The 27,601-nt window shown below is 63.3% G+C and overlaps 1 protein-coding gene across 6 annotated transcripts in view; it reads left to right on the top strand.

Moving 5' to 3' along the window:
- Positions 1-27,601, top strand: part of GSE1 (Gse1 coiled-coil protein) — a 394,319-nt gene that overhangs the window by 342,076 nt on the left and 24,642 nt on the right. For 5 of the 6 annotated variants that reach the window (XR_016035912.1, XM_088830636.1, XM_088830637.1 and 2 more), the window contains exon 3: positions 21,872-22,090. The exons of the other annotated variant lie outside the window; for it this stretch is intronic. Coding sequence is in view for 4 of the 5 variants with exons in the window: in XM_088830636.1 (XP_088686762.1) it covers positions 21,872-22,090 (219 nt within the window). In the remaining variant the exon portion in view is untranslated. The remainder of the gene's footprint in view (positions 1-21,871; positions 22,091-27,601) is intronic. 6 annotated transcript variants of the gene reach the window in all.

Here is a 27,601-nt window from a genome sequence, read left to right as displayed (position 1 = left end):
GCGCGTTTCCTCGCTGCTCAACTTTATTGTCCAATTAGCTTCCCATATCTGGGTACTGGAGAGCCTGGGGGGCTTTGGGGGGAGGGGGCACTGGCTCCTGCGGCCGCTGTGGAGCTGGAAGCTGCCCCGCCCCACTCCGGGTCCTGGGTCTGGGATGGGTTGGGGAGCCCTGGGTTAGAGGGAGGGGGGCGGAGGAGGGCATCCCTCCCCCAGCTGGGGAGCACCCTTTGGATTCTGGACTCCGGGAGGAGTGGCAGGAGCTGGGGGGGGCGGGGGCCGTCAGTGGGTATTCTTCTATTAAAACATAAAAATAAAAGCAGCCGGCCCCGCGCACACTGGCGTCCTTTGAGTCCCTCTGGAGTGTCCCCCCTCCCCGCCTGCTTTCTAGCTGCGCGGAGGCTTCCCCATTCACCCGAGCTTCGGTGGCTCACAAAGCGAGGCAATTAGAATTGAAAATCTATGCAAAACAGCTGTTAACTGATTGTAAAGGAGCGCAGCTGTGCGCGGGTGCAGCCCGGGGCCGGTGCTGAAAGGGCAGGAAGTGTTGGGGCAGCCCAGGGTTAAGAGCCCGACCTCTGCCTCCGCGTTCCCCCGGGTCACCTGGGGCCCTCGCCCCTCCTGCTCCAGGAGGTGACCTTGGCTACCAGACAGCTGACTGGGATGGCACGGCGGCGGGGGCTTCCCAGGCCAGGCCTGGACTTGCCCCCAGGTCCCCGGGAGAGCCTGGCTCCTCTCTAGGAGGGCCCTGGTTTTCCCTCCCTTTATCCCTTCTGTGGGTCTGTGTGAGATGTGAATGTGCAGAGGCCGGGGCCGGGTCACAACTACCCCATGGAAGTCCCTTCCCCTCCGGGTACCCGCTGTCAGTGGGGGTGGGGGGTGGGGGGTGGGAGGGGAGGCTGGGGCTCCAGCTGTCGACAGGAGAGGTCTGGACACCCGAACCCCCCTTTACCCCCAGCTCTCGCTGAGGATGCTCCTTCCTGTCCCTGACCCCAGGAGCTCGGCGGTGTGGCCTAGCAATCAGTATTTCACACACTCCTCCCCATCTTTCCCCCAGTATCCGAGACCACAGCCCCATGCGATCTGTATCTAGAGTGGGATGTGGTGCCTGGAGAGATGAATTCCAGAGGCGGGGATGGGAAAAGCCTCCTTGGAAGAGATAAGATTTAAGCCGGGCTTTGAAGAATGGAGAGGATTTCTGGGCCAGTGATAGCTGGCTGGAGAGAGAAAGAGGACTTCGGAGTTTGAGTGATGGAGGCTGGGCAGCAGGGCCTCCTGCCAGGATGGGATAGGGAGGGACGGAGAGGGTGGCGGGGCAGGCCCCCTGTCTGTCATTCCTGAGGCCCCTGGTGGCACCCTCTCCACTGGTACCCTTGGGGTGGGTGGACCTGTCATGCAGAGGGACTGTGCAGATCCCAGGGCTCTGGGCCATGGGTCCCCCAACCCTCCTGGAAGGGAGAGTGGTTTTCAGACCCCAGGACAGCCGGCTGGTGTGGTGCAACCCTGCCTCACCCCGAGGTATCCACAGCGGTAGCTACAGAGAAATGCTGCTGAGTAGAGGAGGACAGCCAGGGTCTGGATCTGGCTTGGAGCAAATGTGTGTGCCCTAGGCAAGTTAATTAACCTTCTCTGGTCTCCTCACCGGGCTTTGTGATGGAGGTCAGGAGGCTGCCTCACAGGGCCCAAGGGGATTAAATGACAGGAGTTGAGCAGCTCTGGCACATGTTAGGTGTTTGGTAAATGGCAGAAGTGAACCTCCCTTCCCACCCGCACTGACGCTTGTTTGTCGATCAGGTGCTGAATGGGGTGGCCGGGGTGATGGACAATGATGGTGATGTGCAGCCCTTAGGTGCCGGAACAGCGGTTTAGGGTGGACGATGCACTGAGTCCTGCTGATCCCAGAGGAGGCAGGATGATAAACAGCAGGACCCATGCAGGACCCCCGCCCTCGCCCCGGTATCAAGGGCCCAGCACAGCCCAAGCTGGCCCCGGGCCAGGACACCTGCACTCCAGGGAACCTCACATGGCCGGTGGGGGCCTGGCTGGTGGTGGTGCTGGTAATGGGTAAGTTGCCCACCTGCCCTCCTCTCTTACAGTTTCTGACTGTGTTGAGGTACCCTCTCTGTCAGCACCTCTCCCCTTGGGCCTGATGTTCTCTGTTCTGTATTTGGGAAGGCCAGTGTGTTTGCTGAGTGACTGCCCACCGTGTTGGTTAGTGGCATCGTTTTCTTTCTGGCAGATCCCTCGTCAGCATCTCTGAGGGTCAGTTTAAGGAAGGGCTTTTACTTCACTGAAGGCTTCATTGTGTAGGTTTCCCAGGTTCCAGGCTGCTGGAGAGGCTTCCCTGGTGGCTCATCCGCGGGTGATGCAGGAGACCCAGGTTCAATCCCTGGGTTAGAAAGGTCCCCTGGAGGAGGGCATGGCAACCCACTCTAGTATTCTTGCCTGGAGAATCCCATGGACAGAGAGGAGCCTGGGAGGCTCCAGTCCATCAGGTCGCAGAGAGTCGCGCAGGTTGACTGAGTGAGTGCACACGCTGCTGGACGCGGGTTGGATTTTGCAGGACCCTCCTGAGGAGATGTTCAGCCAGGAGAGGGCCTCCTGATCTCTGCTTCCTGCTCCAGGAGGCACTTAATTTGACCCCAGTTGGGGGTATGAGCGGGCACTCACCGGCATCCTCTTGCCCCTAGCACCAAGGAAGCAGGATCCTGGTGAGCTGGGTCATTGGGGTGGGTGTCCCCAGTCTGGGAAAGGTCCCCATTTCCTCCCCCCCACCATGGGACTGACCTTGGCCTTGGGTAAAAGTTGCCCTTTTACCCCAACCTTCTTTTTCTGTCCGGTTCCCAAGCATCTGGGGGTGAAGGAGAGGAGGGCTCGGGACCGGCTACAGGGTGAACCGACCCCGCCAGGAGGGGAAGAAATGGAGGGCTGCCAGCCCCAGCCGGAGTGGCGGGAAGTGGAGTCAAGCCAGCAACCTCGTTAGCGCGGAGCGCGCGGGCTGCGGGAGAGCAATTCCCACCCTTAAACTCGGAGGCCACGCTCCGGATTACTGATTTCCTGGGGCCGGGCGCACCGACAGCGAGTGTCACCCATCTCCACTGTGCCAGCCCGCCTGGTGGCCGCCAACATTTTTCTGGCCGGGGGCGGGCAAGCCAGCTCGCCGCTGCCCCCGTGCGGCCGCGGGGGTTCCCTGCGGCTCCCCGAGCCCTCGACAGGCTGTACCGGGAAAGGGAGACTGGCTGCAGGTGTGAGCAGCTCCCAGCACAGCTCCCATTGCACCAGTGTGTGCACGTGACCTTGAGCAACTGCGGCCTCGATTTCCTCATCTGGGAACCGGGATCAGGCTCCCCGTCTCGCCGTGCAGTGGAACCAGATGTCTTGGAGGGGGCGGGGGAATCTACTAACTCTGAATAAAGTAGCCAAACGATGAACCCAAGTGGCCACCCCACAAAATTCTGTGTTTGCCACGGTGGTCCTCAGACGTGTGGAAGAACTTGATTTCTCCCTCGCTACCACTACCATCAGGGTCTCCCCAGGCTGAAGGGAAATCAGCTGGGCCACTGTGTCCTGGTGAGAGAGTTGGAGGGTGGGCCCGAGCGTCGAGACCTGGGGCTGGGCTGGGAGGAGAGTCCGGTTCAAGTGCGAGTTTTCTTTTGTAAGTTACTCCTTTCTCCCCCGACCCCCCCCCCCCCCAGTCTGTAGTCCAGGTGGGAAAGTGTGGGACCTGCCCCCAGAGGTTTTTTAATTTGGTTTTTCAGGCCCTAGGCCCTTGGTTGAATTCTCCTGACTCCTCCCTCCCCCCGCCCCCTCCCCGAGACTCCCAGCGGCGGCGGAGGCACCGCGTCCTCCGCGCCCGGGCCGCGGTGAGTCTGCTGTCCCCTGCTGAGTGTGAGTTCCCGGAGGCCGCGCCGCGGGGACACCGTGTGGTGCGTAAACGAAAGCGTCCGGCGAAGGCCTAGGCCCGCACGAGGGAGGCGCGGGCCGAAGCCAGGCGGTGGGGGGTGGAGGGGAAGCGCCCCTCCCACGAGGTGCTAGGGCCGGCCGGCCGGCGCCCACAGGTAGGAGCCAGTAACGGCCCCTGGCTCGGCCTCGCAGGTCCGTTTCCCTTTTCGTTTGTGGTCGGCCAGGAGCCTTGTGCAAGGCGAGGGGCCGACCTGTGTGCTCTCGGCGGAAGGCGGAGCAGGGGAGTGGGTGGCTCGGGGGTGTCTGTCCGCGCCCTGCCCCTCGCCCCCCGGGCAGGCGGGCACCCAGGCGAGTCCTGCTCCCCGCTGGCGCGGGCTCCGACTGCTCCAGGCCCGCCAGCGTCATCGGGAACAGATGGATGGGGGGTGGCAGGCGCCCAGCGCTCCCTCCCGTCGCAATCCGGACTGGCGCGGGGAGGGAAGGGAGGGCGGGAGAGGGAGGAGGGGAGGCGGGGGAGGCTGGGCCCGCGGGGACGGCTGCGTGCGCGCCTGCCAAGCGCGGCGCGGGCATGTCCCGGGGCAGGTTTGGGGCTGGCAGAAGCGCGGGCTGGCACCGGCGGCCGAAAGTTGAAACCCGCAGCGCGGCGCTACGGCGGGGTGCTGAGGGGTGGGTACTGGTTTGTCTCCGGGGCTGCAAAGTAGGAAGGCTGTAGATGGAGAGGATTTTCAAAAACAGGATGTACAAGCAGAGACCCCGGTGCTTCCGAGCAACCCTGGGAGCTTGGGACGCGCGGGGTCAGAGCGCGGGGCGCGCCAGGGCCAGGGGGTGTCGGGCGAGGCGGGCCGCCATTGACCCGGCGCTTCCCGGAGACGCGGGGCTGGGGGCGGGGTGGGCGCCGGGCTGGTCTTCTGCGCCCTCCGCGGGTGCGGGCGGGGAGGCCGGGGCCCTCCGCTCTCGCCGTGCCGCCTGTGGGTGCCCAGGAATTTAGGACGCTCCCTGAGTCATTCCAGTCTGTCAAGTGCCTGGGTGAGGTGGTGGTGGCGGTAGTGGTGGGGTGCCAGGAATGGGGAGGCGCTGTTCTGGGGCCGGAGGCCCAGTGGGTCGTGCCAGTTTCTGGAGGCGGGCGGCCTCGCCTCTGACCGCAACCCCAGCTACTTAATGACCCCCCTGGCGGAGAGGCGCCTGTGTGGACTCCCTAGTCGCTGGGACGTGAGTTCTTTAAAAGAACCACCCCGCTGCCCCCCGCACTGTGGCCTTCCCCAAAGTTACTTAGAACGAGAAGGCGGAGCTTCTGGAATTTGGGGGGAAGGTGCATGGGCCCGAGTCCTTAGCATTCGACCCTTTCAAATTGGGGGAGTTAAGAGGGGTTGGGGAGGAGAAAGGCACATACCCTACTTTGCATGCCCCCTCCCGCCTTCCCCCCTCTCCAACAGACACCGGCTTCGAAAAAGTTTTCCTCCAGGAGGCCTCCAGCATACGTGAGTTTCTCCGCTCACTCCTCGGGGGGTCTGCTTTGTGGCACACGGTGTTCTCGGCACCCGGAAAGCGGTCGGGAGACGCGCAGGGGCGCTGCTCGCCTGGTGGGCGTGTTGAAAGTGACCGCTCCCTGCTTTTGGAATCCAGTGGCTGGTCTCGGACACCAGTGTACGTGGGACCCCTGAGTAGTGAGGCCCGGGGTCCCCGGGAACCTGAGGGTGGCACTTCCCCTACCTGCTGGTGTCCTCGGCTCACCTGGCCGGCCTGTCTGGGGAGGGGCGTGTGCCCGCGCGGGTGTACCCGGGCGCCGGCCCGTGCGCGCGCGCGCGAGCGCGTGTGTTTGCGGCTGAAACCCGACACCTCCCGCTGGCTGAGGTCAGGGAGCCGGGAGCGAGCCAGTGGCCCGAGAGTGGGCGGCGTTGCGCTTGGGTGTGTCCTCGGCGGCGGCGACAGCAGCAGGTGTTTCTTGGCCGGGGCCCCGGAAGCTCCACCTCCCCAGCGGGCCCGAGCCGCCGCCGCCGCCGCCGCCGAGCAGCCCCGGGTGAGATAAGCAGTTTAGACAAACACTGGGCGACGGTGGCTCCAGCATGTGTCAGCCGAGGCGGAGCAGCGGGGCCCTGGCATGAAAGGTGAGCGCGTCTAGCCGGGCGGGGGGCGGTCTCCGCGCGCGCCCCCACCCCCCGCGCCCGCCCCGTCTCCTCCAAGTTCGCGGGTTTCGCGGGGGCGGCCGCCAACGGCTCCGGGCAACTTCCCCCGGAGTGTGTGCGGCGATAAGAGCCGCGCGGGCGGGCCAGCGACCCAAGGCCCCGCGCCCGCGGCGGGTCGCAGCCTGGGCGTCCGGCCTCCAGGCGGGGGCTCGGGCTCGGTGGCTGCGTTAGGCGAGGGGTGCTTTACGAGCGTGCGGCGGGTGGGGAGCAAGGGAGCTGGGGGGCTTTCGGTGAGCTGTCTACGCTCCGGAGCCGGAGTGAAAACTTTGCGGCGGCGGGGGAGGGCGCGAGGGGGGCGGCGCTGCGCCCCCGCGGCGGCAGGTGCTGGCGGCGGCTGCGGGGGGCGGAGGGATCGCCCACTGGGGCCGCGAGGTTGGGTTTTTTGTCTCGCTTCCCTCCCCCTTCCCTCGGAGCTAGGGAGACCGCCGGGAGGGCGGGACTGCAGCCTCCCAGGTCTCCGACCCCCACGCCCTGCTTCCCAAGGGCGCGCCCCGGGCTCCACGGCTTCTCCCCCGCCTCTCTGCTCCCCCGCGCCCCGTAGGAGCCGGTCCTCTGCCCCTCCTCCCGCTGAAGATGGCTGCCCCGGCCTCCGAGGTGGGAGGTGATTGCATCCGCCGCCCCCCACCCGCGCTGCCCTTTCCCCCCCGCCCGGGCCCTTCCTGCTCCGCCTGGATGCGCCTCCCCGCCCCCAGCCCGGCGGCCGCGCTTATGGGCGGCGAGTAGCCCGACCGAGTGGAGCCGATTCAATTATATTGCAGCAGCAGAGACACCTCGTCGGCCGCCCGCCCGCCTCTCCAGCAGGCTAATTAAATTCTCTCCGTGGAGGCGGAGCGGGAGTCGGGCTCGCCCTCCCGCCTCCCCCCTTCCCACTCCCCCTCCCAAGTTTGGGGTGGGGGACTAATGGGACCCCTGAGAAGTGCGCAGGGGAGATGGAGGCGAGGGGTCGTGGGGGGAAGGGGTCGTCCGGATTGGGTGAAATGTTGCCGCGACACCCCCCACGTGATGGACCGGGATCCCCTGCCGGAGCGCCAGCTTTTAAGTTTGGAGGGCTGTGTGCGCGGCGGGGGAAGCACCTGCCCGCCGGCTGGTTGGTGGATACTGGCCGAGTTGTGTCGATTTGGCTCTTGTTTTGTAAACTAGCCTTTGTCTGGGAAGTGCGTCTAAAATACATTAAATCCTTGTTAACCCCTGCAGTGCCTTATCTGGGGCCCACACAGGCTGTGTGGTTTGGAAACAAAAAGCGGGACCACCAGATGAAACAAAAAAGGGCTTCTTTTGTGAAAGGCTGGAACAAAGGGCCCCGAGTATCCTGGGTGGGAACCTCCCTGCTTAAGCCGATTTCCAGGCCGGCGGGGGGGGGGGGTGTGGGGAGGTGGGACGGAATGGGATGGGAGGGCAGGTCTCCTGTGGGGTGCTTGAAATGTCCCCCAGAAGGCAGGCTGGCTGGGCCTTCTCTCCCCTGGGATTGTGCCCCCTTACCCCCCAGTGGAAAGTTGGGGGGGGACCCCAGGTGAACAGGCTGCCTGCCTCTGGGCCTCCCTGGGTGTTACTTCTGCTGGGAGCACGTCAGCGTTGCTCAGCCTGTGTTTATGGGCACCTCCACCCGCAGGTATGGCAGAACCTGCCGCCTGACTCAGCCGGGCCACGCCACAGGTGAGGGGCCGGGGCGCGGGCTTCACCCGGCCGCCGTGTGTCATCCGTCCGGGCAGGGAGTCGCTGCCCCGCCCTCCCCAGCCTCGGCAGGCCTGGCTCTGTGATAACAGCTACACGGATACTTCCAGCGGGCCCTTATCGTGCAGTCCTGCTCCCGCCCCCCGCCTTGAAAGGGGGTGCCTCGCTGGTCTCTGTCACTTTGTCTCATGCAGAGAGGAGGGAAGGGAGCCGCAGGAGCCAGCCAGGCCTTTGGCACTCTTGATTTTCCTCTTCCGTCAACCTCGGGGGTGGTGGAAATCTGGAGCTGGTGAGCGGGTGACCGAGGTCAGCCCCTGCCTTGGGATCGAGGCTGGGAGGCCCGCCCCGATCTGCGGGGCCTGGTCAGCAGGCTGCCCCTGACTGCGCAGGCCCTGACCTGCTGGGGACAACTTCCCAAATCCTGGCTTGTCAGGGTTGAGCAGGGTTTACCGAGCCCCCTGTCTGGGTTTGCTGAAAGTTCCCCGGGTCATGGCTCCTGTTCACCCGGGGCTGGGAATCAGTGCCCTGGGAGGTGGGGGCTTGCAGGAGCCCGCAGCAAGCAGCAGACCTCTTTGGAAGCACCGATGGCCTTTATCCAGCCATGCCCGCAGGCACAGGCAGACCTTTGGCCTCCAGTAACTTCCCTGTCTCTGGGGGAAGGTTAGGGCCGGCAGAGCCCAGAGAGCCTTGGGGTTTCTGAGCAGAAGAAGCTGCCCGCCTGTGGGTTCAGCAGCTCTGGTTTCTGCACAGCGCCGCTCTGTGGCAGGTCCGGGTCCTGCACCTCCAGGCCGAGCACCTCCCCAGCCGGCTCAGGCCCTCGTGGCCCTTGACCCTTTGGTAGCTGGTGTCCCCCTACCCCAACAGAGGGAAGGGCCCCTGGGCTCGAAGCCCCTTTCCTGAAGAAGGGGGGTGCCCTCAGCTTCTGCTTTCCCAGGAGAGCGCAGGTGAGCAAGCCTGGCTGCCAGCTCTCTCCTCTCGCCCCAGGAACTCGTAGGGGCTTGTGGAGTCAGCCAGCAAGGCAGGTTTTTCCTGGCCCCGTCGGAAGGCTTGGAATTCCCAGTCTGGGTTACTCGAAGTCCACGCAGGCTGGGCTTGGGTGGTAGCACGTTCATTACCTCTGTCATGGCAACACGGCTGCCTCCAAACCATGGGCTGTGAGCTGCGGCCCGCCCCCTCCCCTCGGTGTGCCGGCGGAGCTGTTTTCCTAACCTGCAGGGATCCGTGTTTCAGGTGACATTTCAGCTTGGCCACGTGCTTTAATTTCTCTCCTCTCTCGCCCAGAGTGGTGTGGGCTGCCGAGCTACTGGCTCCACTTCCCGGTGCTGGCCTCTCTCCCCGGCTGAGGCCACAGGCGGGAGGTGGCGCTGGGGAGTGTTCCTGTCAATGAGAATTTATTGAGCGCCTCCTCTGAGCTCAGCCCTTGCCCACCGCAGGGACGTGTGCACACCGATAACACCGCGTCCAGAGCGGCCCTCTGCACGCCTGCCAGGGCGCTCCGGGGCCTTTTAATCTCTCCTCGCAGCGTCTTCTCCCCACCGCCCTGCTGACTTGCGGCCCTGCCCCCAGCAGGGTGGAACCGTGGCCGTCGCCCTCTGTGCCCCCTCCCAATCTTTGCTGGGCTGCTCCTCTGCCTGCCATTCCTGGATCAGGGCGATCAGCGCCAAGTCCCAGGTCCCTGAGACCAACTTCCTCTGCTCCTCCCTCCCCAGGCTTTGAGCTGGTTTGGGGGAGATGGTGACCCCTGCAGAGCTAGGCAAATGAGAGCAGCCTGGTGTCGGGGAGAGGCGCTGGGACAGAGGTCAGTGGGCTGCTGTGGGGTGGGACTGCAGTTCCAAGGGTCCGTGGAAAAGAGGGCATCTGGCTGAACCTGAGGCTTTGTGGGATGCCAGTGGGACCTGGCGGGGTGTATGTTTCTGGGAGGTGACTTTTAACTGAGGAAGAAGGTGTTAGGGGACAGGAAGCCCCCAGACCAGGTGCTCATTCTTGGCCGCACTTTAGACTCACCTGGGGAGCTTTAAAACCCCGGGGCCAGACCTGTGACCGGTTAAGACCCACATCTCTAGGCGTGGGACCCAGACATCTATATTTGATGAACCCGCAGCTGAGCTAGAAGGGCCTTTTGGGGGGTGGGGCACAGTAGGGAAGGAATTCCTCTTTCTGGAGAAGGTGGGGGCCTGATGCTTCTGAAGGAGAACCGGGATCCCACGTGGGAAGCCAGAGTCCACCGTGTTTGCTCTAGAATGGCCTGGGGCTGGATACCCTCCCCCGGTCAGGGAGGCAGTGGAGAAACCGTGCTTTCAACCCCGTCCCTGGGTCATGGGTGGCCCTGGGCTTGTACGAACCCAGGGTCAAATCCTGATGGTGCCTTTCCTACCTGCCCCAGATGAGCGGCAGGCCTTTCTCCTGAAGGGACCCTCAGGTGCTGAGCTGTGTTTCGATGGTGGTAGCTCCTGTGTCTGTCTGGAGCTCCAGCCAAGCCTCCAATTCTGGAACCGGTTCCTCCAGCTGGAGGCCTTGATGCATGTGAGGAGTTGCACGTTGCCGAGGCGTTGGGGCTGCCAGACCAGGGTGGGGACTCCCATGGGCAGATGAGCCACCGGCCTCCCCAGCACCATCATGGTCCCCAGCTGCTCCCCGTCTGTAGGATGGGCCTGCAGAGGCTTTGTCAGAGGTGAGGGCTCAGATGTTATGTGTGCCACCTGCCTGCCCCCGGGGGTCAATGCAGAGCGCGGGCTGCAAACCTCAGGGGCCTGGGGTAAGCCCCCAAATGTCTGTGTCAAGCCGGGTGGTCAGTCCCTGACCAGGGTGTTACCATCACCCCTGGCTCAGCCTGTATGACCGTGCACGCTTTCCTGTGGGCCTCTTCGGTAGGAACAGCCATGGCACCCGTGTTCTCGGGCTGTTGGGGGTTAAATACTTTCTTATAAAGAGCTCAGAGCAGCGCCTGGCACCAAGGGCCCCTGTGTATGGGTTTGTCAGAAGCACGCGGTCATCCCCGTCGCTGTGGCTCTAGGATTCCTAGGACTTGTAACTTCTGAAACCCAGAAGGCTCTGTGCCCCTGGCCCTGCTGTGTTTGGTGTGGGCACGGGTGGCAGTGGCTGCTTCTCACACCAAGACCTCCAGGCTCAAGGTCCACACCAGCCCCCACGGACCCTCCCCACTGGGACTTCTAGGGCCGCACCCCCTACCCACCCTGGTCTTGATCCCATGCTCACCCACTGGCCCCCTCCCCAGCAGCTTCTTGCCTGCTTTGTTGCCGGCCCATGGCAGTGGGATTGCACCCCAGGTCAGCAGGAGAGATGCCCTCCCCCCCTTCCCTTCCCCGCGCTCAGATTGTTCTGTGGCCACTGGCAGCAATAAAAGGAATCGATCGGCAGGCTTTCGGTCAGGTTAAGCTGTCCCGAAGGAAGATCCGTGTGTCAAGCTGAGGAGGGCCAGGCCTGCCGGATGGGGGCAGGCGGGGTCCTCCTTGGTGCTAACCAGGGTCTCCTCTCCCCCTGAACTGAGCCTGAGCCCAGGGTTCCACCTGCCCTGCCACCCGGCCTGGTTGGGGGGGCTGGCAGGCCGGCTTCCTTCACGTGATGTGGGTCACATGGTGTCGCTTCTCGCTCCGCTGTTCATCTTCCCCAGAGGGTCTGACCTGCAGGGTAGGGATTATCCCCACTGACTGTTAGCCGGGAGGTTGGGGGGGGGGGTCCCATGGGGCCTGCCTGCCTGCCATCAGACAGTAAGCCGTGTGAAATGGGAAAACCAAAGGGTGTGAGTGGATTCGTCCTGCTGAATTCCTGGCGCTCATTTCTCTTTGTGTTTTTGTAACTTTTATGTAGGCTGCGTGGTCTCCCTGTTCACTTACACATGAGGCTGGGCTAGACTAGACGTCAGAGGTGGATGCAGGTGGGGATGCTGGAGAAACTTTGAGCACCTCAGAGGTGCCGAGGCCCTGTCCGCCGCCTCCTTGCGAGCAGGGGAGGGTGGGCTGCCCCCATTTAGCAGCATAAGAGCAGCATGAGAACACTTAGGCTCAGAGTCGGCCCCCGGACTGCGTTCAGATGGCCTCATGTGAAGGGTTTCTGGTCAGCCCTGCTTGGACTCGGCAGGGGGGAGTGGACCTGTGGGCTGAGATTGTAGGTTTTAAATCAGCTTGACAGCCAGGTCTCTCCTTTCCCAGCACAATGTAGCTTTCTGCAACCTTCAGTTTTCACCTAAAAACAGGTCTTGTAAGACTCTCAGACTCTGGAGGACTCCCTTAGGAGGCATGGCAGTCCCAGGAGCCTGTCACCCGGGCCAGGGAATGCGTTTTAACCAAACAGCTGGCTTCCTAGCTGAAGCTGGCAGGTCCGTGTTGCCTGCCTGCCTGCCTTCTTGTACCACGTGCGGTGGGGTGTCAGGGCTGGGCTGCCCCAGCCAGGGCGCTCAGCAGACCTTGGGTTTCACAACTGCAGTTTCCAGCAGTGTCTCTGCCACGTGCACTGAGCCCCCCGCGGGTGTGTTGACACCTCAGGATTGAGTGTTGGATAGATTTTGAGAGGGGAAAGGGCTGGGTGTGAAGGCTTGAGACATCTTTAAAAGACATTGGCCAGATTCCTCCAGAAAGAGTGGCAGGGACTCACCTTTCTGCCCACCAGCACAACCCAGATCTTTGTTTACCTGACTGGTGAGTGGTTCCCTCCACGCCCCTCAGCCCTTGGTTTCTAAGGATGTCCATCCTCCCTACAAGTGGAGGAAAAAAGCCTGTGACCAACCTCGCCTTTTGCTGCACCCCTGGCAGGTTTTGGGTAGACTGGACCACTTCTTGCCATGTGACCCTTGACTCCTGGGAGGTGGTACCCATGAGAGCTAGTTCTGGCCCCAGCATCCTGCCTGGGGCACTGGGATCTTACACGTTCCCAGTTGGAGCCGTGGGGGAATTTTTGTTCATTTCTTTTGAGAAAGTGAAGGATTACTTAGGCCTCGGCAGTTGGCTCGGCAAGTCGGTGGAGGATGGCTGTGGCCGGCTTGACCTGGCATAAGACATGGTTGGGACTGGGGAGCTCACGGCTGGTGGCTTGTGACTGTTTTTGCAAACTTTTACCCAGTGGACCCGCCTGAAATGCATTTTTGCTGCAGGGTAGTGTTTTTGTCCCCTCCCCCCACCCCAGTGGAGCATTTTCAGACATCTGGGCATGGTACATAGGGCTTTGAAGATGGTTGATGAGCCCGGGTGAGGAAACACTGTTAGAGTCTAGAGCACAGGAACACCTTAAAAACTTAGTATCTTACATCTGCCACCCTGAGCCTGGGTAGAACACGTTAGGGGAGAGTGTTAGTGCTTGGGGTGTAGAGAATTCTATGCTGTACGTGTCTATAGCCTGGGTTCCGGGGTGCCATGCACCTCCTCACACACATCCCTGTGGGTTTACAGATGAGCTTCTGTGGACTTGGTCAGACTGACTATGTGCAGGATTCGGGGTGCAGGGGTGCAGAGGGCTTGGTCTGCCCCTTTGAACCCTGTTGAGAATGGACCTTTTGCAAAAACAACAAAACGTAGGTCGAGGCTGGGTCCTGGCTTTGGTTCAGGTGGGATCACCCGCGGTTGACGTGTGCCAGACTTGCCCCTGAAGCTGAGGGTGGGGGTGGACTTCTTTCTGCCGCATCTGGATGGGCAGGGTGCCAGCGTCGGAGCTCAGCGTTCTGGTTGCGCATGTTTGTTAAGCTCCCATGGACCCAGTTCGTCGCCCAGAGCCGCATGGTTTTTAAACTGGTGACCCCTCTGGCCTTGAGTGAGCCCACCAGCCTGAAAGAGTGGGGAGAGTGGGTGAGCTGATGACCTCGGGACAGACCGAGGGGGAGTTTCCACTCTCGGGATATGGTTGCTGGCTCCTGATTTTCCAGGAGAAATTGGAAATCTTCATTTTGACCAGAAACCGCCAGTTTTAAGTTACCGCCCATTGATTCATATTTAAAGATGTCTTGACTTCATGCCAAATAACGAGGTTGCTGGATGAAAGATGGCCCCTTCGGCTCTGCCCGCTCCCACCTAGTCCCCGCCCCAAGGGGTACTGATGGGGACACTGAGGCTCAGAGTGTGTTGGGACCGGACAGACCCCTGCTAGGAAGTTTGGGGGGCCAGGCCCGGACCCCATCTTCTGGCTGGCTTCCTAGCTAAGCCCCTGACTTAGCTCCCGGGGGTCCTGCCCCGTGATACTCCGGAGTGGCCCGCCTGCCTGGGCACGATGCCAGGCGCCTTCCTTCTCCGTGTTCAGCTGATGTATGTGAAGGCGGGGCTGCCGTGCCTGTTCCGAAGGCTGAGGACCTCCCAAGTGCCTTTGGGGCCGGGGGTGCACGCGCATAGGCCCGCCCTGCGGATGGCTTTGCCAGCACCCCCACCGTATGGAAGGGACACACGTGCTCTGCCACGTGGCCCCCTCTCACCTGAGGGGTTTAGACACCCAGGTGCCTGGGCCCTGGGGCTGGGCAGGCCCTGTCAGCAGCGGCCTCTGCAGCCTCACAGTTTATCTCCCAGCCAGCTGTCCTCCCTTCGGGAGAAGGCCCTTGACCCTTGCCCTGCTGGCCCGTTGCCCCACCTGCCGGCTCCGGCCTGCCGCTCCGTGGAAGCTTGGAGCGTGCTGCTGTCTCCTGGCCAGGTTGGGTTCCTGTCTTTTGGGACCTCTGACCCCACCCCACCCAGCCCCATCCTGCACCCCGAACCTGTAAGTTCACTCAAAGGGCTCCTTTGTGGGGAGGTGGCCTGGTTAGCTTGGGGCCCTCGGGGACACCAAAGAGTCACTCCCAGGTTGCCGACTTGGCGCCCTCCAGCCCCGAGCTGCTGCAACGTGGGATTCAGGGGTGCGGCCCAGAGTCAGAGCTGCTCTTCCTTCCCGATGCGTGTAGGTGGGCCTACGTGGGTGCTCCAGCAGCCTGCAGGATGGGAGGTGACCCCTAGCTAGGATGGGGGGTGGGGTGTCTTTCTAGTGTCTTCTGATTTAAAAGGAAATTGCCAGCACAGCAGAAAGGAAACCTGGGTCCCCACCATGGCTCCTCAGCATGCAGCCCCAGACAAGGATGTGACCCTTCCAGCCTCAGTTTACCCATCTGTAGAGTGGGGCCGGGATGGGCCGTGTTAGGAGGCTCGTTGGCTGATGGGGGGGCGAGGTCTGTTCCTGGAGTGAGTCTGAAGGGTGACGGCGGTGCTCTGGGCACAGCTAGGCCTTGTGGCTGCCAGCGCTAACGCCGACCGCCTCTGGGGGGCGCTCAGTGCCAGCCTTGACCCTGTCCCACAGCCTTTTTTGCCTTAATTGTGCACTTCCCAGGGGCTGTCTCCACCCACTCCGTGCCCCTCCCAGGCTGCCCTCCGTCTGCCCATCCCAGGCTGCTCCAGACGCCACCCACTTGGAATAATCACTGTCAAATGTCGCTGCCATCTGCTGCCTGACTTCCATCCTTCGCCTCCACCAGAACCTCCGGGATCCCTCGCCTCTGGCCTTGAACCTCAGTCACTCACTGGGATGTCCTAGGAGGCCTCCATTGGCAGGCCGCCTGGGTCCAGGCCCTGCCCAGTGCTCTCCTCTCCACCCCGGGAACCAGCCCAGGGGCCTAGTCCCACCTGCACCTTCCGGCTCCCCCGGTACCCCTGTCCTGAGTGACAGGCCTGTGTGGGGCGGAGAACCCGGAATGCTGCACCCCCCACCCCCACCCCATTGACTGCAGGGGCCTCCCTGAATCCATTTGTGGTGGCTTCCCTGGGGACCCCTGAAATGAGCTCTTCAGATGGCTCAGCCTGTGGGGCTGGCTCTGGGGGTGTGGAGGGCTTCCATTCTCACTGACTGGGGTCCTGGCAGACCCCCCGTGGCTCCTGTCTTCCCAATCCAGTAGTAACTTCACAGCCATGTGAACGAGGGGACTGCTGGGGGAGGGCGGCCGGCTTGTCCTGAGATGAGCTGCCTCGTTAGCGTTTTGCTCCCGAACCGGGGTCGGCGCTGGGCACACGGGCCGGTCTCGCCCGCACCTGCCCCTCCTCCTCCCCGTCCTTCTCAGCGGTTCCGGGTCAGGATGCAGGCCGTCTGCTCGAGCCATCCTCTGCTCCAGCAGTTAGTGGTGGCTTCGGCTCTGTCTGCCAGTCACTGGGGCCGGAGCCTTGGGGAGGACATCCGAGCAAGAAAATCCCTGGTCCCCTTAGAAATCCACAACCCAAGGGGGTGTCCTTGGAAAAGAACAAGGGGGTCTAAGGCAGGCCACCTCTGTGCATCCAGGGGCCAGGACGCCTTCCCCGGCTCTCCCAGGTGCCACCCTGCCCCCGCCCCCAAGAAAAACTGCTGCGTGCGAGTGAGCTCAGAACACGCCAGAAGGCAAATATAATGAATCTGTTATGAAGCTGCTCAGGCTCCTGGGGTCACGTCGTGCCCCACTCCACCACCGCCTGCCTGCCTGCCTGCCGGGTCTCTGCTCAGGTGACCCTGCCTCGTTAGGGCTGCACAGCATTGCCCCTTCGGCGGGGCGGGGGCGGTGCATGGAGGCCCGGAGCTGGGGGACACCTTGTATTTGTTCACAAACATTTCTGTCTGCGGTAATGAAGAATTACCGAGAGGGGTGATTAGAGAACCCAGGTCCGGACTGCGCACGCAGAGCTGACTGAGGCCCTGCTGGGCCCGGCCTTGTGGGGTGTAATTACCCTGGGGCGGGGGGTGGAGGGGACTGTCAGGGGAAAGGGGTGGATCGGTGCTTGAACCGGGAGCCAGCAGAAAATTCATCTCAGCTATTAGCTTGTAATTACAGAGCATGCAGGGAGCAGGCCCGAGGTCTGGGGCCGCGGAAGAGCGGGATGAAAGGAAGCGGTAATTACGGGTCTGCGGGAGGCTGGAGGGCGGCCGCAGGCTGATTAATACCGCCCTCCGCCCGCGCAGAGCGGGGAGCCCGGCCGCCGCCGTGTTTAATGGAGTGTTAGGGGCCTGCCCCCCCTGTTGGGTCCTGCTGTCGCCGCGCGTTTGGACAGCAGGCTTTCCAATCGATCGGGCTGTGTTCTGAAGCACCAGGGAGGATGGTGGTTCTGGAGAATGTCCGCTGAGCCGCCAGCCAGGCTCGCCCCTTGGCACTTGGGTTTTTCTTCTTTGCCTTTTGCTTTGTTTTTTGAAGCTTTATGCTGCTTCTGGCCATATTAGAGATGTGGGCAGAGGAGAGGAGAAGGGATTGATTAAAGACACCTCGCTTTGGTAGAAGGTGCAGGCATTGGCAAGGGGCCTCCATGGGCATGGGGGCGTGGCGGGCCTTGCTTCTGAACACCGGCGCCATCCAGGAGGGAGGGGCCCGGCTGATTCTGGGGGTGGCTTTTCCTCTCCGGGCCCCCCCACCGCCTCGGTCACAGGGGTCACAGGCCCTCGGCTCTGGGTGTGTTGCTGTAGCAGCTCTTTTTTCTGGGGGTCCGGGGGGGGCAGCTGATGGTGGTGGATGGGGGGGTCGGATAGCAGCCTGTAATGCAGCTGAGGAGGCCCCCTGAGCGTGTGTGTGCGTGCGCGCGCATGTCAGGGCTGTTGAGCAGGAAGGGAGTCTGCCCCAGCCCTCATCCATCCCTGGCCTCCACACTGTGGAGCCTGTTCCCAGCTGTTAGGATGATGGATTTACATGAACTGATAATGTAGACAAGAACCCAGTTGATGGCCAGGAGCACAGAAGTTAATGAATACCTCTCTAATGGGGGGGGTGCGGCCCTGCTCTGCGGGGCTTCTCCAGGGTGCCAGGGCCTCCTGAGGCCCCCTCTCTCTTCCCCTTGCCCCCGTGGCTTCCACGGTCGGGGTGGTGCCTGCCTGGGCAGGGCTGGGGGGCAAGACCCAGAGATGGGGACTGTGATCCGTGTCAACCCGCAGCAAATTCAGGGTGACCCTTCGCAGGGTCTCCGGGTCCCCCACGTTTGGCCTTTGCCTGCCTGCATCCTCGGTGCAGGGGGGCTGTCACCCCGGTGGCTGGTGGTCCCTCGGGCCCCCTGCCTCCCCTCCCTGCCCCTCCAAGCTCACAAGCTGAGGAGGAAAGCTAATTTTAGACTGCCCTAAGGAAGCTGCTCGTTTGGAATCCTATTTTAAGTGGCCTGACATCAGCGGAGTGGCTTTCCTGGCTGGAGGATGCTCCAGAGCCCACAGTGACCACAGCAGGGACACTCGCTCTGGGGGACCCCCAGGAGTCCCTGGGGGCTGTCCATGAGGTGCTATGGGGGTGGGGTATCACTCGGTGCCAGGAGGATGGGGCACTGACATTCAGGGGCAGCTCTTACGGGAAGGGGTCAAGAGGGTTCATCTGCCTCCCTGGACCCTGGTCACCAGGCTGTCAGTGAGTGTTGGGGTTCCAGCAGGGGTGCCCCAGTTCCCTCAGCTCCCATGTCTGGCCAGCAGGAGGCCCTGGTCTGAGGGGAACCCCCGACCAGGGGTTATTCCAAACTCATCAGCCAAGTCTTTCTTTGAGGGCACCCGATTTTTAAAAAACCTGGTTCACTCCAGAAAAGCTGGAACATAGTCAAGGAAGTTCTGTGTTAAAAACAGACCAGTTTTAACGTAAGGCTAAAATGATGAAATTGTTCCCCTTGCTGACACCTGAAGGACTCCACCCAGGGCGTTAAGAGGTGTGTGATGTTTTTGGGGTCTGACCCCGGGTTTGCCTAGTGACTGCTCCCGGGTATCTCTGTACCATCCTGCCCAGCACTGGCAGCTGGTGTTCATAGCACGTCCACCCAGGTCACCAGCTGGCCAGTCTGTCGCGTGGCTGCTGGGCGGTGACCTCACACCTGCCCCCTGGACCGAGGGGACAGGTCCCTGCAAGATGGGGGACCTCTGCACCTGCCTCACGTCCCCAGAGCAGGGCTGGACCTGAGCCCTGACCAGCTTCCCATCTGTGGGACACGGGTACTGTGTTCAGGTAATCCCAGCCCCACTGGTGACCTTCTGTCGGCCCTTGGGTCCAAGCCTGGACTCTCCCATCTGTAAAATGGTCACAATAACATGTTTCTTTAAGAGGCTGTAGGGTTTAAAGGGTGGTGGCCAGTTCTCTTAAGGAATCCTGGGAAGGGGGAGGGAGGTGGTTAATGGCCATGAACAGCACCAGAGGGTTCCGTATTAGAGACTCTGGGTGAAGAAGACACAGCGTGTCTGCAGATGGTTGAACTGCACAAAGGAAGGGAGAGGGACGTTGAGAGTCCTGGTCAGTGGCGGATGTGGTGGCCCTCCCTGTACCAGTTAGCTAACTAACGCTGCGTAACAAACCATCCCGAACACAGACACGCTGGGCTCTGGGAGCAGCTGTGCTGGGTAGCCCTGGCCCAGCGCCCCTGATGTAATGAAACCGGCACCCGGCTGCGGTCCCATCACAAGGCTCCCTGGGGCTGGAGGAGCCGCTGCTCCTCCATGCTCCTCAATGGCTGTGGGCTGGAGGCCCCCGTTCCTGGGACGTGGGATCCCCGTGCAGGCGGCTCGGGCATCCTCACAGCCTGGCTGTGGACCCCCTACGACCCACGTGCCTCAGGGAGTGGGGGAGTGGCCAGGTACTTTGACGGCCTCACCTTGGCAGTCGCCAGTCTCCTGCCATTTCCTGCTCCCTGCAAGTGAGTCAAGAGTCTGGCCCAAGTGCGAGGGAAGGGTTAGTCGCCTCCCGTTGCGGGAAGGAGGGGCAGACTTGGACCCACTTCGAAATCACTGCGGCCAAGTGACTGTGAGCTCTGAGTGCATCTGTGCCTCTTGGTGTCCCCCATGGCGGTTCAGCCTTGGACCGGGCAGGTGGGGGTCATGGGAGGGCAACCTGCCCTTAACCGCACCCCCTACCTCACCCCCCCCTCCCCCCGAGTTCTTCCTGGTGAGAACGCTGCCTCTGGGCCCAGGAAATGGGATTCGAGTCCTGATATGCTGCTGAGCCGTGTGGCCCTGGGTGAGGACCCCGCACGCTGTGCAAGGACAGTGCTCCGTCATATGCCATCCCCCCAAAAAAAATAAACCATCGGCTCACTGAGTGGGTCTGAGGGCACTTTGGTCCAGAGCAGGACCCAGCAGGCTTCTGGACCGCCCCGGTCAGGTCCTGTGTGGGCTCTGTCCCTGGGCCTCCCTGCAGACAGCAGGACCAGAGCCCTGGGCGCCTCTGTGCCCGGCGTCCTCCATGTTCACTTTCAGCAGCTGGTGCTGCTCAGGAGCGGGCAAAGCTGGTCTGTGGGCGCCTGGCCCACCCGGGAAGGGATGGTGGTGGGGAGGGCTTTCGAGGGCGATGGCGGCACAGATCAGGCAGGCCAGGTCCCAGTGTGCCCAGACTGACCCGCGCGGCCTTGGCCTAGCCCCTGCCCATCCAGGCCTGGGTTTCTGCCCTGTTCTCTGACCGTCAGCGTGACGTCACCAGGAGGGGTCCTTGAGATGTGCTGGGCCTGCTGTGAATTGCCTCCTGGCACCCTCACGGGATTAACTTCATGAGATAGACTTTGTCTTCGTCCTCAGGTTATAGATGTGCGACTGAGGCCCAGAGAGGCAAAGGGACTTGCCCAGGGTCACACAACTAGAGGCCCCAGAGCTGGGGTCCATGTGCCCACTGTGTGTGGCAGCGCAGTCCACGTGAAGCCTGACCTCCAGGCACCCCTTTCCTCCTTGCTCCGAGGCTGGTCCACACGGTCCTGTTCCCTCATTCCGAGGAGGGGCTGGGGAGGACGGGGTGCTGGGGAGGGCCTGGGACTGAGCTTCCAGGAGGTGGCAGGCCTCCTGCTCAACTGCCCTAGCAGCTGGCCGAGTGCCGGGGTGGCTGAGAGAGCACTCTCATCCAGAGCCTACAGGGCAGGGATGCTGTCCCCCGACCCCCAGGTTCCTTTGCTGGGCTGTGGGGCCTGTGGAGTCACCTGTACCCTGCCTTCTCCCCCACTCCTCCAGAGAGGCGGACTCATGGGGTCAGGGTCCTGTCACCCGCCGGCAGCTGGGCTGCTGGCCGTGGGGCCAGGGCTCTTGTGGGGTCCTTTGTCCCCAGGGTGTGATCCCTCTCCTGAGAGAAGGGTCCTTCCGAGCACACACTGGCCTCTTTAATGCCCCTCTCACAGTCATGGCCGTTTACCCTTTGTGCCCCCGAGATCTCTTTGCCCACCCACCCTGCAGGGTGGGGGAATGGAGGCTACAGGCCAGTTCTCCACGACTTGGGGTGCAGACTGTGTTGTCGGGGTCCGCAGCCTCTCCTGGCTGCCTGCGAAGGGGCAGGGGCCCCGGGGGAGGCACACATCCCTGCTGCGCTGTCCTCATGGGTGCCCTCTGGTTGCGCCTCCCTACTCCTCCCGGAGCGCCCCAGGTGTCTGGCATTCCCTGGAGCGGTCCTCCCAGCTCTCTGCGCCTCTCCCTGCACTCAGCCCGTGGCCCGCCACCTGTGAGGCCATGGGCCTCATTTTCACCCCTTCAATGTACCTGCAGGTTGGGAGCAGGCACGGGCAAGGTGTCCGTCGAGAAGGCAGGAGGGTGAGCGTCCGGGGGGCAGGGAAGGCTTGCGGTGTTCCCTCGGTCAGCTCCTTGGCCAGCATGGCCGAGCCTGGACCCCCCTGCCCCGGGGGGAGCCGTCTAGACCTGCCGCCATGCATCTTCAGTGTCTCGGGGGGCTCTGCGCCGGCTGGACCACCGCGGGGGCCTCAGCTGGCTGTGTCCTCTGCCCACTTCTCACCTGCAGGGAGCCATCTTGATGCAGACCTGCTTTGTTCCCCAGGGGCTTTGGGGTTCAAGGGGTGATGGAAGCCACACATGAGGGCCCGGCTGACCCACCCAGGACAGTCCCAGGTCCCCGCGGCCTGCCCAAGCGCAAGCCCGTCTCCTCCTCTGGGAGGAGGAAGGCTGTGTGCTGTCTCCCGTCAGTGGGACGGGCTGGAGACCCTGCCTGTCCTCTGGGAGATCCCCGCTCTGGCTCGCTCCATTCCGCTGGCCTTCCTCTCTTTCTTGCGAGAACACTGGCCCGGGGTCCTGGGCCCCGTGGTTCTCTGGTTGTGGAGCGGAGAGGGACGCCGGAGTGGCGGCCCCCCTCACTCCGCAGTGCTGGCTCTGCCCTGCTTCGTCCGTCCCTGTGGGCCGTGCCCGCCCCTGCCCGCATGCCCGGCCGGTGCCTGCTCTGGTGCTGGGCCCTCTGCTCTCGGGTGACTCTGGTTCTTCTCTTCCTATTTCAGGCATGAGCCATGAGCCCAAGTCCCCTTCGCTAGGGATGCTCTCCACTGCGACCAGGACCACCGCCACCGTCAACCCCCTCACCCCCTCGCCGCTCAATGGCGCCCTGGTGCCCAGCGGCAGCCCTGCCACCAGCAGCGCGCTGTCGGCCCAGGCCGCGCCTTCCTCCAGCTTCGCCGCCGCCCTGCGCAAGCTCGCCAAACAGGCGGAGGAGCCCAGAGGTAAGAGGCGCGCCCGCCCTGGGCAGCCGGCCGAGGGCGGGGAGAGTGAGGTCCCGCCCGGTCCCCGGGGCTCTGGGCGTCTGTCTGTCTGCCCGCGGGCTCGCACACCAAGCGTCCACACTGGCTGTTCTACCTCCTGCTGCTGCTTTGCGGCGGGAACACACTTTGTGACCCCCGCCTGGCTGCTGAACCCTGCTCTCTGCGCTGTCTGCTGCCTTTCTTCTTTGCTCCAGGAGCCGCCGAGGGGGCCCTCCGCCGACAGCAGTGGGCGTCGGGGTTTGGGGTTTGCAGGCGCGATACCCTTTTTAGAGTCCCCGGCCTGCTCTGGGGCCTCTTCCCAGGAGGCGTGTGTCCTAGCATGTTCCCGAGTTGGGGGCACGGCTCACCCACCACTACGATCTCTCCCCACTCCTGGCCCCCAGGCAGGGGTCTTGTGGTTTGGACAGGAGTCCCCCAGGGGTCTGGAGCCCTGGCTCCTCCTGTCACTGGGGCAGCAGCATGCTGTGTGGCTTTTGGCAAACGCTGGTTCTCTCTGAGCGTCAGCCTTCCCGTGTGTACAGCTCTGGCTCTGGACCCTTCCAGGATGACTGTCCACCTGTGTTAGTCCGGGTCAAGGGCTGCTGGCTGCACGAGTGGATGGCGGGCAGTTTGCCCCAGAGCTGCTGGGAGTCCTGGGCCGCTACGGATTCCAGTGTGGGCCTCTCAGATACCCTGTAGGTTCCCTGCTGGGCGGGAGGGCAGGGATTGGGATTTGACCTCCCGGGAGAGGAAACGGGGACCCTGGGTGGTGTCTCTGCCTGCCGTCTGCCTCAGCCTGCATGTCCAGGGCTTGGTATTAGGTGTTCCAGGGCCCTCTGGGCACCCAGAGAACAGGCATCTGTCTGTATCGACGGTGGGGGTCTCCAGCTCAGCAGAGCAGATGCTTGCTGTGACGGGGGTCTGCTGCTGTCTGACTCCGACTTGTCCACACCCCTTTTCTGCTCACATGGTCGCTGGCAGAGGAGAGAGTACGATAGACCGGGATCCTGGGGCAGGTGGCTGTTGGCCCAGGAGCCTCGGCTGTCGGGCCTGGTCTCTGCATGGCCAGGGGGTCGCCTCACGGCTGGTGTCCACCCAGGTGAGGAGTGGGCACAGTAGCTCCAGCCCTGAACTGGGGTCTCTTCTGAGTGGACGAGGAGGCCCCCCAGGCAGAGTTTGCCTGGCGGCTCCCTGCTCTGGTGCCATCTTCTGTCACGTTCTGGGAAGCAGAGAGATGGGGCCGGCACAGCCTCCATGGACAGCTGTCAACAGGCCAGGGACGCCAGGTTCCTCTGGCTGAGTCACCCCGACCCGGGTGTCAGGGCTTAAGCCAACATCTGTGTCCACGCCTGGGCAGCTGGGCCCGTCCCGGGGTGACCCCCCTCCGACACCCCGCCGTCTACAGAGGACGAGGCTCCCGCGGGGGCCCCAGGTGCGGGGCGAACCTGGCCTCGTGGCCTTTGTCTGCTCTCTGCTGGCCACAGTGTCTAGCTCAGATGGTGGGCCGGTGGGCAGCCCACGTGCCAGAGACTGTTGGGCCACGCTGGCCAGGAGCACTTTGCTGCGGCAGGCCCACTGCCCTCGGCTGTGGTCCAGGTGTTCGTGTGACGCCCTGGGAAGGGTGCCCGAGGACTTTGTGACGGAGGGGCAAGGCGGGGCAGGACGGGGTGGGCCACGCGGGTCCGCGCTCAGGCTGTCTCTGGAGCATGGCGTCCGCTGCTGGCTGGGCCGAGGCATCCTGGACCATCACCCGGTGAGGGAGCTCGGGGTCTGGACCCCGGGCTGCCCTGATGCTGGGTGTGGTTCCGCTGTGCGCGCTGGGCACCGCGGCCTCGTTTCTGGCTTGTGGGGCCACAAGCCAAGCCTGTGTGTTTAAAGCTGTGGTGATGAGCTCAATGTGTGATGCTCCATCTGGGCAACCCCAGTGGAGCTTTTGCTTTGAAGAGCTGAGCCCCGTCACTCTCTGAAGCTGCCTCTGGGCCACATCCCCGGGCCTGGTCCCCGTTTTTTGTTTCTCATGGAGTCACCCCAGCTCTGCTGTGCCGTCCCCCTGTCTGCGGAGTGGGCTGACAGCCTGGCAGTGGCCCAGTGTGCTGGGGGCGGGAGGCTGAGGCCCTGCGAGGTCACGTAAGGAGCCTGGGGTCACAGAGCTGGTGAGGACGTGCCCAGTGTCCCTCGCTGCTGCTGCCTGGGCCTTTCCATGTGGACCTGGAGGAGCCGGGGTTAGGACGGCAAAAGCCTGAGCCCGGCCCTGGCAGGGAGGGGTGGGCATCCTGCGCCCCTGCCTGCCCCAGCATCCCCTGCAGCGGTGCGGGGAGCATGCAGGGGTCTTGGCTGTCAGCTTCTGGGAGCCTGGAGGGCACGAGGGGAGGGCTGGCTCCCCTGTCTCTCCACCGGGAACTGGAATGGCCAGGGGGACACTTGCTGGGCTTGGTCATTGAGAGGGGGTGTGGCTCAATTTTTCATCTTGTAAATTTCTTATAAAATTCATTTCTAAAAGGACACAGTTCAGTGGGTTGTCACGTGTTCAGAGTTGTGCAACCATCGCTTTATAAAAATTTATTAATTTGTGTGAGTTTCTGGCCGCCCTGGGTCTTGGTTGCTGCGTGCAGGCTTTCTTTAGCTGAGACGAGCGGGAGCTACTCTTGGCTTCTCTCTGCTGTGGTGTCTCCAGCTGCAGAGCACAGGCCCTGGGGTGCGTGGGCTTAGTCACTCCCCGGCTTGTGGGGTCTTCCCAGGCCAAGAATCGAACTCGTGTCCCCTGCATTGGCAGGCAGAATCTTAACCCCTGGACCACCAGGGAAGTCCCAGCCGTCACTCTTAGTTATAGAATGTTTTGTCTCCCCAAAAGAAGGCCACCCCCTTCCCAAGCCCTCCCCCAGCCCTGGCAGCCCCCATCTGTGGCCTGGCTGCCTGCTGCCTCTGGGCACACACGACCCTGCCGCTGGCTGTCCATGTGGCGCCCAGTTCTCGTGGCTTCCACGGCTGTTTGGCCCCACACTCCTGGGTGTGAGGGGTGCGGCCAGGGAGGGATCTCCGTCCTGAGCCTGGGCAGTGACTGTTCGTCGAGCACCCGCTCTGCGCCGGCCACCTCTCACTGCAAGAGCCCTGGCCTCTGTTCTGTGTCCACCTCTCTGGCAGACCCGGCCGTGCTTCAGGCTTGGCTGGCATCCCAACTCACAGGCAGTGGAGCAGAGATGGAAACCACAGTACCCCCCCCACTGCCACGTCCATGTCCGCCTTCCCAGAAACAGCCTGACACGACCTCCGCTTCGGCTGTCCTTTCAAGGCCCCCTATGCCTGCAGAGTGGCCTGGGGGGGCACCGTCCCTCCCCCGAGGGTGCAGCGACCCCCGCACAGGGAGGGCTGATGGCCGCGAGAAGACAGTCGAGGCTGTGGCCCTCCTGCCTTGCCGCCAGGCCTGTCCTGGTCAGCCTCCTGCACCCCGGGTGCTGGCTACAGCCCTGGGCGCCCCCTGCTCCCTGCGGCTCTCTCCTCTGCCCCTCCGGAGCATCTCGTTCTGAGACCCACGGCAAAACTCTCCCGTCTGTTTCCCGGGCTAATGTCTTTGCTCACGTCACGTCTCCAAGGTGAAGATTAAAAATTCAGTGCAGAGCAAGTAATCCGCCTGCCTCATTTGCTCTGCCCCCAGAAAGCTCGTGAGCGGGAGACGGTGCGCCCCACGGGAGGTGTCTTTCCTGGGGCCCTGCCTGGTCCCCCATTGACCAGCGAGGGGCCAGGGGTCTGTCCCTGGGGGGGGTCCCAACGTGCTCGGCCCAGTAACCCGCTACGGAGGCGGGGCACCCTGTGTGGGGACACGGACGTCAGCGGCTTCTGTGTCCTTGCTGTGTGACCTGGGCCTGGCACGCCACCTCTCTGAGCTGCTGTTCTCAGAACAAGGGTGGCGTCTGCCATGTCAATCCTGAGGGTTTAGGAAAGGAACACGCTCGCTCCAGGCACGGGGCCTGCGGGTGATGGTGCAGGGCCACCCACACCATCACCCCACCCCCAATGGGCACAGCCAGGGGCTCGAGGGGCCGAGCGAGGTGGGTGTGTCCACGGCTGAGGGGGCGTGGGTGCCCCCGACGCGTCCTTTGTGGGGAGACCCTGTCCTTTCGGGGCGAGCTGCTCGTCTGTGACCAGGCCCACACAGCACATTCTGGAAGGAACCCCAGGCTGCAGGTGTGGGCCTGACCATCACCTTGGTCCGCGTGTTCCTGTGGGGCTCTTGGCAGTGACGGGCAGGGGCCGCCTTGCACAGGTTGGGGGAGCGGGCACCCTTGCTGGTGAGGTTGAAGGTGGGACTCTGCCCACCAGTGATGCAGCCGCCTGAGCCAGGAGCAAGGTGGGCGCTTGTGGTCTGTTGCCTGAAATCTGCCTCTTTCTAGGAGAACAGCAAAATGGGGCAGGGGTGCTGGGACTGGCAGGGCTTGGCCTGCAGCCCTGTCTGTCTCGTTTACAGATATGAGCGTGAGGGGGTGTCCTTAACGCCTCGCCCCCTCCTCCATGTCTGGGCCGCAGTTCTGGGGAGAGCAAGGCCCAGGGGAAGGGGACAGAGTCCGCTCTGGAGGGGCCTAGCCCTGGGCCATTGGAACAAGAGGCCTGCCTCCCCAGGCCGTGACAGGGCAACAGTGTCACCCCCTAAAGCCCCCTCTGCCTTCTCGCCTCTCGCCCCCCCCTCAGCCCCCATGGAAAGCAGCACAGATGCCCATTGGCCTTCCTGCTCAGCCCCGGGAAACACATCTTGTGTGAAGGAACACCTTTGCTGGTTGGGATTTGGTGATGCGGCTGGCGGTCCTGGGAGCAGGCGTGCATCACCCCCTGGCAGCGGGGAGGGCTCCTCAAGGGTGTGGGGGCGAGGCTTCAACTGCCCCCGCCGCGGAGGGGCCGGCAGCCCTGCGGCTCCCCCAGCAGGATCTCCCTGAGCCCACCGCGGCTGGCCGTGTGGCCGCTGTCCCAGCCTCTGTGTGCTCACGATGGGCACTTCACCTCCAGGGCGCACGCGTGCTCGTGGCTGTGGGTTGGGGGGTCCCTGCCGGTCCTGGGTGAAGTCTGGGCAGGGCTCAGCTGTGGAGGGGGTCCTCCCACATGGATGCTGGTCCTCACTCTGCATCCATCACAGCGCCTCCCACCCTGTCCCCGCAGCGATGCCCACACACTGGTGCCCTCGGCCCCAAGAGGCTCAGGGCACCAGAAGGGGGCCCGAGAGTCCTGTTTCAGGGACGCGTCAGGGGTTGCTGGCCCTCCCCCAGGGAGGAGGGGAGGAGGACAAGCTGTGAGGCTGAGGCTGGGCCTGGCCCTCCCCGCTCAGGGCTGGCCCTGGTTTGGGGCATCCATTTGGTGCTTAGCAGTCGTCTGGGTGGCGGGTCGAGGGCGCGTCTGGGAGCTGACGGCCTCTGTGCTGCTGCTGTGTCGTGTTTCCAGGCCGCACTCCTGCCCCCGTGGAGGCGACTTTGGGGTCTCAGCTGTTAATGACGTGAGCCCGGGGGGACG

This window comes from Moschus berezovskii, chromosome 22 (genome assembly GCF_049115385.1).
Source record: "Moschus berezovskii isolate FMDL1 chromosome 22, NW_MosBer_1.0, whole genome shotgun sequence".
Taxonomy (NCBI): Eukaryota; Metazoa; Chordata; class Mammalia; order Artiodactyla; family Moschidae; genus Moschus; species Moschus berezovskii.
This window is presented reverse-complemented; position numbering and strand designations above follow the sequence as displayed.